The 12,877-nt window shown below is 34.4% G+C and overlaps 1 protein-coding gene across 1 annotated transcript in view; it reads right to left on the reverse strand.

The window, feature by feature from the left end:
* LOC121328497 (chemokine-like protein TAFA-1) overlaps positions 1-11,681 on the reverse strand; it is a 108,508-nt gene extending 96,827 nt beyond the window's left edge. Inside the window, exons 1-2 of the mRNA XM_041273181.1 lie at positions 11,133-11,681; positions 8,437-8,581 (exon numbers count right to left, since the gene is read on the reverse strand). Coding sequence (XP_041129115.1) covers positions 8,437-8,572 — 136 coding nt within the window. The 5' untranslated portion in view covers positions 8,573-8,581; positions 11,133-11,681. The remainder of the gene's footprint in view (positions 1-8,436; positions 8,582-11,132) is intronic.
* Between the last annotated feature and the right edge of the window lie 1,196 nt (positions 11,682-12,877).

The following is a 12,877-nucleotide window of genomic DNA, read 5'->3' on the forward strand; positions in this document are numbered from 1 at the left end:
GTTAAATCAGTCATACAAAGCGTTAGGGGATTTCAACCTCTGTCTTCATCATTTCAACAACTTGTGTTCAAGTTTTTGATAGTAGTACTGTTAATTAAAATGAGCCCAATGTCTTGACTACCATCTGAGCTATTGTCCCACTTGTAGTTTTCGAACACTTGACTTCTGATAAGGTGTAAGAGTTATATGTTTTACTATAAGCCCTTCCTTGTTCTCTAATCCCTCCAGAGCCAGCTGCTGGACTTACAGTGCTGTAAACATGTCTGTACCTGCAGTAGCATGCTATTGAAAGGGTATTTTATTGTTAAATAAATAACATTGCACATGCAGATATAGTTGTAGCTGATGTGGGAATGACATTTGAACTTGTGTAATTATTCCTGCTGCTTGATCATTGAATTTGTGCAATGCTTTGGATATTAAAGTTTATAGTTCCCATTATCTTTGCGGTTTTAGAATGGTCAGCTGTTTTGAGCTCAGACTGACGGTGGCTGAAAATGAGATTTGCTGTGTTTCTGACGTGAACCATGATATAGAAGTTGCAATAAATTCCATTAACACTTTACACTGGGGCTCTAATTACTGTGTATTTACATAGTAGTTACTTAGTAAATACATGTTACGCACAGTTACAATGTACTTAACATGTTAATCTTTTTGCATGATATATGCAAGTAAACAAGTGTATCAGAAAAGGGTTAGGATTAGGGTTATATCATGCAAAACATCTACATATTAAGTACATTGTAATTATGTGTAAGTACACATGTATTTACTAAGTAACTACTATGTAAATACACAGCAATTAGAGACACAATGTAAAGTGTTACCTACATTACATCCATGGCTGCAGTATAACTACATGATAGCAATATAACTGCTGGTAATAAATAAATGGCTATCTGTAATTGGCTTAAATGAGCCAAAGCATTGTATAAACTTTAATAACATATAGTTGTGTAGTTGCAAGGCAACAACATGCTTAATCACAAAATGAAAAATGCTGGCACTCATAATTACACTGTATTTATACATGTAATATGTGTAACCACAATAACAGTGTAATTGCAATCTATTTAGAGACACTTTAAGAGAAAATTAGGAGTAGTTCATTGCTCTCTCTCTCTCTCTCTCTCTCTCTCTCTCTCTCTCTCTCTCTCTCTCTCTCTCTCTCTCTCTCTCTCTCTCTCTCTCTATATATATATATATATATATATATATATATATATATATATATAGCAGAGAGAGAGGAGCATTGTACATGTTAACTATTACGCTCCACAACATTCATTGTAGAAACATTAAAGTATAGTTAAGAATTTACTATATATACTGTATATAAACCGAACACAAAGCTGTGCTATAAATGGTACTGTAATAGGATTCTTCAGCTTTTCCAAGGACTGCTCCAACTATATCAGAGACATTTAAGCGCATTAATCCATGACAAATTGTTCATCTGATCCATGACAAATTGTCTGAATGCCAGATAGAGATCGAAATGTGTGAGAATCGTGTACAGCACAAAAATGATCTGCACTTTATTGTACAGTTTAAAAGGTTGCTCAAAGGGCAAATGGACAACAACACTTTTGGTTTGTTTTAAAATGTGCAGCTTTCTTAGCAATTAAAAGAAAGTGCCGGAACTAGGTGGCTGGATATTAGATATCCTTATGCAAAAGACATTTGCTCTGAATAGCCCGTTTAACATCATGTTGATTATGTTTATCATTTCTTTCTCATAGGAAGCATATTTATAGTTTCTGGAACAATTGTTATATCTGTAAATCTGAATTGATGTTATAACTTGAATTACAGTGTAGCTCATGGTATGTTCTTCATTAAATGTGTTTACAACAATTATGAGAGAAGATATGAATAGGTTGTGCAGCAAAAGTAGGTGGATTCAAATGTCTATCGGTAGGTTCTGTTTAAAACTGATTCTTGATCTACTGCAACAACATATTCAACAAAATAATATGCCTTCCTATTTACCAGTACCCAAATACATGCATTCATGTGTCTTTTTGTTTGTCATTCATAGTACTTTTTGGCATTATCTTGTTTTTTTTTTCTGTTATCTGTATGTTTTATACAATATCTAGGAATGCTACAATGCACGGATGTGGTATCCATGCAAAATAAAATAATTATTGTAATGGTTACTCTTACTCCTGCAGATTGGGCCTTTGTCAACCAGGGTACTATAGGAATATACCCAGGGTACACTTTGCTCTCTTGAAGTGTACCCTGGTTTAAACAAAGTTATCGTTTGGTACCTCGGCCTGTTACAAATATACCCTGGTATCAAGTATCATTTTGTGTTATGAGTTATGACATCTTTTTGTTACGACATTTGTCAGACTTGCATACAGTAGCGAAGTGGGGGGTAAATACATCACGTAGACCCAAGGTACTGTCTGGTGTCTTGTCTAGGGTGACGTATTCTGCCTTAATCTCCTTACCCTTTCTCACTATAACTGCTGCACCATATATCTGAATGCTCATGAGATAATCAAGCAATTCACCCTGAGGCACACTAGTTTGATCGCCGGTGGCCATGTTGGGAGCTGTAGTGCGCATTCATGTCTTAGTTTAAACCAGGGTACACTTCGATATATAGAAATGTACCCAGGGAACATTCCAACAGAACTCTGGTCAACAAAGACCCAATCTGCATTACTTTTTTCTCCCCTTTTCAACAGCAATGAACAGCTCAGCTCTGTGTTTTTGGCAGATGTCGATACTGTGAATAAAAATAGCATAAACTGGAATGTCTGTTATATATCAGCTTTTTCTAGCTGAGCCATGATGAACCAACTGCATTTTTTTGCTGTTGATCGTCTCACTGTGTGAATGAACTATAACAAAAATCAAGTTATTTTTGTCTTGCCCATAATTACGTACAACCTATAGGTGCATGCTGATTACATTTGCCAGATAAACTATTTCAGTTATTGTTTTAAGGAAACGAAACATGCTTAAACCTGTATTCTAGATTTATCAAATCACAGACAAGCTGCAAATCTCCATCTTGTTCTTTATTGCATTGCTAATTGTACATGTGTGAATAAATTATGCAGCATATAAAAGACAACAAATACCTCTGAAACAGCACTATTAATGTAATAAACTGCTTTTTTAAATTCCAATTAGCTAAACCTTGATTTGTTGCCATTAATTTAATTAAACATAATTCAATATAATTTGCTTCGAACAACCTGTTCCCATTATGATTATTTCCAACAATTAAAATGTTTTTAACAAGTCAATATTTGTCTAACAAGTCAATATTTGAATGAAAAATAATGCAAAGTTATTTTTAGAACATAAACACAAGTATGGTCTAGTATTATACTGCAGTCCAACATAATTCACTGAACATGTATACTTAAGGGCTATACAGCTAATAGCAGAACAGACCGTGACATCTTTACTCTTTTACAATAGAAATAGACCATTAAAAAGCAGGTTGATGGTTGCATTCTACCAAAGAGCAATGAATTGATATCGAAATTCCGCTTGGTGGAATTTTGTGCAGCTTACCCAAAACTGTTATCTGTAATTAATTAAGATTCAGAATCATGTAATCATGAAGGAAATGTATGAAAATATAATACGGTTCTCAACTCAAATACTGATAGCAATCAAATACTACAATAATTGATGTTACCGCTGAAGAGCTTTCAGCCAATGCAAGCATGCGTTTTGTGTGTTGTATGCCATGACACATTACAAACTGTCTATGTTAACTTCTGCCAACAGTCCCTCCTACACAGATGTTTGTCATCCTATATATTGTACATCCTATATCTTGTAATACTAATTTGCCCTCTGTGCTTCAAAACAATGAGAACAAAGCAGTGTATAACTGATATTACTCAGCCAAACAATAGTAGCATACTATACATGCCAAAGTAAGCACATTACTTTGGACTAGAAATTCAAAAAATAGCCCTTTAACACATCTGCTGACTATCCATGCTCCTTTGCTGTCAGTTTTTATTGGGAGAACACTGCAGCCATATACAATGATGTTGGGAATTACAGTTCTTAATAATGTGATTGCACTATACTGCCATACATATGCAATTAGCAAAGCAACATCAATTATTCATAGTAGATTTTTTTTTGCCTGTTCATTTTCATGCGATTTAGATTGCAATAGAAAATGAAACAAAACAATGTATGCTATTTCAAGAATATAACGGTATAATTCAAATTTATTGTGTGCAGCATATAAAAGTACTACAGTACACAGCGGTCATCGCATTTTGCCTATAATTTGAATAATCACTCGATAAATTGTATGGTCTGAGCAGCTTGGCATTTTATTTTATACAGATTGTTTTGCATTACGGTTTTACAACTTAAATTATCTCTGCTTTTGTAATGTTTATTATATTAAATTATAGGTTTGCTTTCTGGATAATGGCAGGACCTAATAAACTGAAGACTCTGCAGAAGAATTATTCTCTGTGCCCAAATCCTGAGTCAATGGTTTCAATCAGAGAAGCAATGGACTATCACTGGCACCCAGCTAACAGCACAAATCATGGCCTGTCCACTTTAATACTCTGACCAATTCCACAACCACAAAACTTTCAGCATAACAAATGCTTCACTGTCTGACATGGATACATTCAACTTCGTTTATATTAGTGGGTGATGCATTTGATTACTTTTAAACACAATCAAGCCATCTTTATTATCACCAGACAGGGATATGAAATACAAAATAAGCAGTCATTTAAGTAAATAAATAAAGTAATTACAAACTTGTTGATAGTCATCACTTGTATCAAATCTCCGTTCAAGGTCAAACGAGTTAAAGGTTCAAGCAAAAGCAATAAATGCATCTCTCTGCAAGTATACACAGTTGCCCACATCCAGGAGACTAACAATTTGTCAAACACTATTTTAAAAGTAATTTTTATTGAGAACCATACATCTACAGTATGCAATTTTATTAATGATCTGTTCTCACTCAAGGTAATCTGCCAAATAATCTTCTCAACCCCTTGCATTAAAATGCACAACTTCAGGCACTGAAAATGCCATGGTTATCTGTTCCAAGGTTATATATATATATATATATATATATATATATATATATATATATATATATATATATATATATAGAACCGGATTTATAGTCCGAGACGTGTGTGTGTGTCATTCATTTCATTATTATGTGGTAAACAACAGCCAGGAATTTTAATTCAGTTATTTAAAGATCCCATGCCATGACAGTAGATACCAACCCCAAATTTCAACACCCTTTTCTCTAAAGGAACCCTGTTGCCTCACAGATGCACAGCGATTTGAATGAGTAGCGTCATGTCAAATTCCACTCATCTGTCAATGTAGTGGATTATTTCTTGAGAGACCAGAATGCGCTGCCTGGGATGGTAATGCCATCAATCTTACTAGCGGAGGGTGCAGAGAGCCAGGCTGGTGGAGGCTCGTGGGAGAAAGCAGTGCTGTTCCAGAGCAGGTGATGAAGCAGCTGTAAAACCTTTACTCAATCTGTATCACAGCCCTGAGTAAAAGATTTGTCTTTTCTTTTTTTTACATTTTCCTCATATTTAGCATGCACAGAGCATTCGAGCTGCTCTTGTTTCATAAGGCAGACTATCTTTCAAACTTAGTCAAATGTTGCAAAACTCCCAGTCTGATTTGTATGTTTCATTTTTAATCCTCAATATACTGTGCCTTTTTTATTTTATTTTTTGGTGGGTTTCTGATTGAACCTGCAACAGCAATTTGCATTTTAGATCACCGAAATAAAAGCCTAAATGACTTTTTAAACCAAGTCAGGATCTAGCTCTGACACAATTTTAAACAAATAGTCTTAAAATAAACCAACAAAATAGGTTTTGATTCTATTTATATTTAATTTAAATGTATACAAGACTTTAAAACTGGCCAGGATGATTAAAGCATGGCAATATGTTGCTCTTGTGTTAATAATCTTGATCAGTGTGTGGGTATGATGTTTTGAATTCTCTTTATATAATCCTTATATCTTTTTTAGCCCTTTGTAAATTCAGTTTCCATGACCACTGATAACTGAAGACATCAATGCAAATACATATTACATGAAGTTATCGTTTCTTGCAAGTAGTTTATAGCATCAAAGCTTGTCAGAGCAACAGACTGAGAAACCTCAAACGATTTGCATCAAAAAAAGTAGGACTTACTAAGTACTTGAACTGAGGACTGTGAACAGTGTTGGCCTGTAATTGGTTGTCTTTCATTGTAGAGTGCTTAATTAATAATAATAATAAATAATAATAATAATAATAATAATAATAATAATAATAATAATAATAATTTATTATTATTATTATTATTATTATTATTATAATAATACATCTTTTTGAACGACCACAGATTAAAAATAGTTTCTACAGGGTGGGACCAGCGTAGAGCTTAAGCTAATAACTGATGTATACTTTGTTTCACTTTCATCCAATTTACCATCAGGTCGAAGCTGGATTATGTTTTACTGACTTATTATGTAATTTAAACGATTCCCACTGTGGTCACAGTCATACTTTCATGTATGGCTTTGGTACCAAATACTACCAACCATAAAAATCCTTCAAGCACATTTTGCAGAAATACCTTCATTTTCTACAGCATGGCACCAAATTGAGTGTGATTTCTTCACTGTACCAAAACCTAAACAAAACCTTAACAATAGATATATTTTTAATATGTATGTAAAGATACATTGTTGTGGTAAATGGGTGTATTTGAACGAAAATGTTATATGAAAATGTTATAACAGTATTTCTGCTGACCCAAGTTTCCCCAGATTTGAACTTTCACTCCAACCTTATTTTTAACCCTGTGTTGCATACTTCAGTTACCCTAAATAAATACTTCCCAGGTTATTATTTCAAAAGAAAACATACAATAAAATAATTTACATCAAATGTATTCAAGCTCATCTTAATATTAGCTCTTTTGTTCTGGAATAAAACATTTAAGCCCCGGCCACACCTGGAATGATAATGATAATGATAACAATAACCATAAATCATTTATGGAGTGGTCACACCAGAACGATAAAGGGCTCCTATATTATTGTACAGCAAATGCCAATCACGTTATTAGTACATGCCCACTTTTATTTCCAGCAAGATATGTGACAGTGATGATGAATATTAAGAAATACTCCTGTTGTATTAGATCAGAGGAGACAGATAAGAGGAGTGTGGGTACACAGAATACTACAGAGTAGGGAGGAGTTGGAGGAATTCCACTCGCTCGTTGTTATTGTCAAGTGCTGAAAATTACACCGTGGGTATTGCCTCAAGGAAGTATGCACAGTCGCCTTGGTTACAACCACTTCCCATAAAAGTAAAACATATAATAAGAACATGCTATGTCATGCTATACATTAATGGCTGTTTATCAAATAATTTATAACACAATTTAAAAAAAAAAAAAAAAAAAAAAAAAAAAAAAAAACTAGAATCCTTGATGTATATTACAACCAGTTTTCCGACGTGATGTTCTGCAGTGGAACAGTGGAGGGCAGTCTTAGTAGTCTGTAGTAAATCATTGCAATGCCTGTATTTACTGTTTATCCTGTTTAAAATAATATATAAAATAACACCAGGTAGGTGATGATGTCACATTTAATACAGCCCTGATTGGCCAGGAACATTTATCGTTATCGCTCTAGCGGGAAAAAATCACTCTGAAAGCGATCAAAATGATAGCGATTGTTATCATTGTGGTGTGGCTACCTCCATTCATTTGAACTGGAACAATTTAAAAAAATCATTATCGTTATCATTCCAGGTGTGACCAAGGTGTTAAACTCTCTGTTTCATCAATTATCCAGTGCGAAAAGCATCAAAGGGTAACACATATATGCATTTTCTAAATGCAATAAAGACATATAAACACAAGGCTTAACATTTTTTTACAGGTTAAATAATTCTAATATAGCAAATATTTAAAGAAGGTAATCTTTAAAGTTAATACAGCAACTAACCCTACTGTTTGCACATGATGGTGACCAGTAATGTTTTGTAGTCTATAACCTATGGTTCAGACTGAAGGAAGAACTCCCAGTGGGTATAGCGACTGATACCTTAGTGCACTGTCAGAATATACATGTAAATACAGGTCATGGTTATTAGCAGGTTTACAGTACAAATTGAATTGTAAAGTTGATGGAAATACACATAATCCCAGATCCTTTGTTGTTCATGTCCCTGAACCCATACATTGAATTTTGGTCAAAACTAGACAAGAGGCTATGACAAGATGTAAGATTATTACTGTTGTGATGCGTATGTCTAAAGTTACTTTGGATCCAAATTGGTAAGGGTCCAACAGGGTCTTTAACAAGAGTGAATCGGGCATGTAACTTTCAATTAAAATGCTAGTAGATATAAAAAGAAGGAAGAGTACCTAGGATCTCGAGGGTGCTCCTCTCTGGCCTTGGTAGGTGGTGCTGCTGTATAGTGTCATAAAGAGTTGCTTGACAGAGCAGCATGGCACTGACACTTATCCACATATACAGGAACCAGGACATCGCAGAGACCATTGCAATTCTCTAAAAATACAGATATACCACTTCACACATTGTTTTTTTTTTTTTTTTCACAAAACACAAATCATCTCTAAACATGTATCATAGACTCGCTTATTAGCTATATATATATATATATATATATATCATATTATATATATATATATATATATATATATTTTTACTCTGAGATTATAAAGACCATCCTTTTATAAAGACCATCCTTATGTGTGTGCACTGGTATGTATTATAGTGATGCGCACCATTAAGCAGAGTGAGTTTAGTGTAATGCTCACTGGACATTATAAATATTGATTGATAGTTGAAACCTGTCCTGTTAATGGTCCCTGAGAAATTGAATGTGGCCCACTGCTCTAAAGTTCAGAATCAAATGATCAGGTTATAAGTACACAATAAGTAATCAAGTCTCTTTTTGCTAGAATATAACAATAGTGTGGAAAACCGATGGTGCTGTAACATTGCAGTTGGTTAGTGGCTGTGCATATCACCAACACAATTCTGGATAATTAGCAGGCTTTGCTAAACAGCTGTGATTAATTGGGAATGCTGTATAAATGAATGACCCCTTACCCCAGAAGAGGGTGGTCCAGCAGAAAAAGACCAACCCTGTGCTCTTTCCCCTAATAGTGTAGAGTACTCTGATGTTGTTGTTGCTGTTCTCATGTATGTGAGTAATAACTTAAATTAAAAACACAACTTTACATTGTTCATGAGAAGCCATTGCATTGCCTGGTGCCCAGTCCTTACAATGTAACATTTCAATGTTCTGCTCAGTTCTGGCTTGCTTATACTTCAGCACTGCCACTGCTTTTATTTTGTATTTTGCTTTATTGCTGGTTTAATGTGCACCCTTTAGAAAATGGATGAGTGTTTAGAGGACGGCAATGATCATAAAACTTTAATCACAAATGCTACTTCAAAACAGTAATTGTTTGCCGGAAAGAAAGTGCTCACAATCCCTTTTTCAAATCAATATTTCGACCGCTTCTTTGTTCTACATTTGCCAGCAAGCTTTGACTAAAAACATGGTTTGAATATCTCACCTGCTAGCAACAAACATCAACTCTTGTGACAAAACCAGAGGCCTAAATCCCTTTTTGTGGCACAAACAATGCATTGATTATAAATGCATCTCTGGGCCCCTCTCAGCTGACATTGAAACTAGTATCACAGATGAACATCCACACTCTAAAATTAAGCATATAATTAGCAAGAGCTCATTGCAATCCCCTGTCAGGCTCTACATCCTTCCAGTCATCCTCCATGACTACGGGCTTGTGGAAATGCATATGATTCCCCAAGGAGGTGTTTCACCACATAGCATTGCTCATTGGCAAATCTCCGCCTTCACTGAAAAACTTCACTTCCCACCCCAAAGCAAATGAAAGCTTAGACTTTCACTACATTAAGCCTGTCACTGATAACCTTTTTAATATTTTTGTTGTTGTTGTTTTACAATAAAATTGAGTAGAGAAATTGCTAACCAAGAACCTACCACTGAATTTGTTATACATCAGATCATATTCACACATTTAAATTAGACAGCCACATGTGTGCTAAGCCATACATTTTAATAAGAACAGAAGAATACTTAGTGAAGAATACTGCTAAATAATTTCTAAAGTTATGACTGCGTGTGTCATTGAAAATTACTCAGTTCTTCATGTAATACGCAGCTCAGTTCTAAATATGCACAAACACTTTATATTCCAAATTAATATTTTATTGTGTAACTCATGACTGGTTTTCAATTTGTAAATGTGCTTATTGTTCCTTCCAGCTAATGCATGGTATTGATTTATTTATTTTTTCTCATTACACTAAATGCATTTCTCTTAGTTCTTAGAGTTTCTATTGTGTCTTATATAACGTTAACTACTTTCATTTAGTTTGCCCTCTGGTTTCTTCTGAAAAATAATTCTGCCAATAATCCTATAGTTCTCGTAAACTATTCTTAGAATGTATTCTTGGTATGTGTTTGGATATTGTAAGATTAGATATTGCAATTAGGAATTTTAGAAATAAAAATAAAATATTCCAGATGTCAGGAAGTCACGTAAACTATACAATTAACATTAGCCTGGGTATAATTTTCTAAAACCCAAAATATAAATCTGTGGCTGCCTATTAGAATCAAGCAAGACCATACAGTAACAGTAACCATTTAAGTTTAAATGACATCCCATTTCACACTTCCGGAAAGAGTATCTGCAGCACTGTATGTCTTTATAGGTTTTACAAGAAAAGACAGAAACCCTGTGTATTATAAACCTGGTAAATGTTCACCTACAGTATTTATCTGGTACTGTATCTCAATCATTGAACAGTTTTTGTAAGATTTGTCTTTATGGACATTTCTGTTAGAGGTAATTTAAAAAAAAACAAAAACAAAACATAACATTCACCCTATCAATTCATTCCTATCAGTTTGATAGTTCAAGGCTTAAAGCTTACCTTGCTCCTCTATGTTAAACCTGGCTGTCAACAGTGCATTTCCAAGTATTAGCTAAAGAGATTGAAACCTTAAATGAGCTTAGAAGACTACTGTTCTTACCTGAATAATCCAGCCAGGAGCAAAGAACCCTATTATTGTTCATCCAAAAGATCTAACACGTTGTCTCAAATCCATCCATTCCTCCAGCAGGGATTCCAATAAATTCCTAAAAATAATCTGTGAGATCAAGGATTAGAAAACTCTTTTGTCCCTCTGCTCTGCGCAGCTCCAATCCTGTTTGCAGAGTGAATGAAAATATCAGTGTTGCGATGCACTGTCACAAAGTAGCCAGGATTTAAGGGGTGGAAACCTTGTCATTTCAACCTTAAATCATTGTACAGCATCTACTGCTACTGGAGGGGACCCTTCAAGTGATATCGAGTTCATTTGCAGCTTCACATTTACTTAAAGAGAGGATCAATCCCTGTTTAATGAAAGATCAGCCTCCCCTCAGTTTCTTTCCTCCCATTGAGAGCTGCTTTAAGCACAAGCTCTATCTCCTTTAGAATGTACTAAGTAGTGTGTGTATTTCAATACACCCTTACTGGGAGAGGTATCACATGTCTTAAAGCTAGACTGCCCACTATTACAAAGCAATTACATTGCATAATAAGCACCGTTATTAATTCTGACAAAACCAGTGAGAATGCAGCACTATAGAATCACATATCATTTCTATTTTCTTGTTAAAATGCCTCACTTTGAAAGATCTTGCATTATGCAAGGTAATTACAGTATATTTGTATTTGTCATGTGTGGGATTAACAACACTCAGATAATACATCCAGAAAATAAGGCTAGTTAATGTTAAAATATCTTCAGTTTGTAACCCAGTTTCTGTATCTGTGTCAGTGCTTCAGGATCAACTCCAGCAAGAAGAAATACTTTATTTCTTTGTGATGAATGGCAGCTACTTGTATAAAATAACTCATAACAGTATTCATTGAAATAGGTTTATGGCAAAAGCGACAAAAAATAGGTTAATCTTATTTTAAAAAAAGCACAGCTTGAAATCTTTATAGGTCATCGTCCTTCATTTACATGTACTGGAGTGTATCACAATATTCATTTTTATAATTGTATACTGTACTCATGTGTACAAATCTATGACTTTCTCATACTTTATACAGTGATTTTAAAGATCTTTGGCATATGAGTTTGGAAGTTATTTAATATGTAGATCACAGTACCTTGATAGCATTGCCTTATGGCTTTGCATTTGTGTAATGGGCTAAATTGCATGCCCAACTTGGAGACATTGTAAACACTGTATATAGCAAACATGCCGCAATACCATGTTATTTATTTTAAAGAAATCAGCCATTTTTATATGCACTATACCAGGTTATTGTGCCTTTAAGCTAAGTTACCCATTCTCTGGTGGTTCATTTTTTGACAACTGGCTTCAATGAAATATTGCTTCTGCGCATTTTCTTTTTCAATGTTAGTGCAAAAGGAGAGGAACCATGAATGCTTCCCCTTTATAGCTGTGGAAGAACACCCAATCCTGCAAAGACTACAAATTGTATATAATTGTGTGGTGGTTTTGTGATGTGGACAACTAAACCTATTTGCCTTTAACATTAGACGGCATATACTGTGTTTACAAACTGCTATTCATATTATCAACAACTATGTTTATGCAGCCCTTACAAAATGTACATTTATTACAGGCAAAATGCTCCTCTTCAACCACAACTCTTAATGTATGTATTGTAATATAGTCCTGTATCGTTTAACCAAACTTTAACAGTCAATGTAGAAATGGCATTCGCAAACTTTGCATGTTGGAAAAAAATAATGTG

This window comes from Polyodon spathula, chromosome 16, assembly GCF_017654505.1.
Source record: "Polyodon spathula isolate WHYD16114869_AA chromosome 16, ASM1765450v1, whole genome shotgun sequence".
Classification (NCBI taxonomy): Eukaryota; Metazoa; Chordata; class Actinopteri; order Acipenseriformes; family Polyodontidae; genus Polyodon; species Polyodon spathula.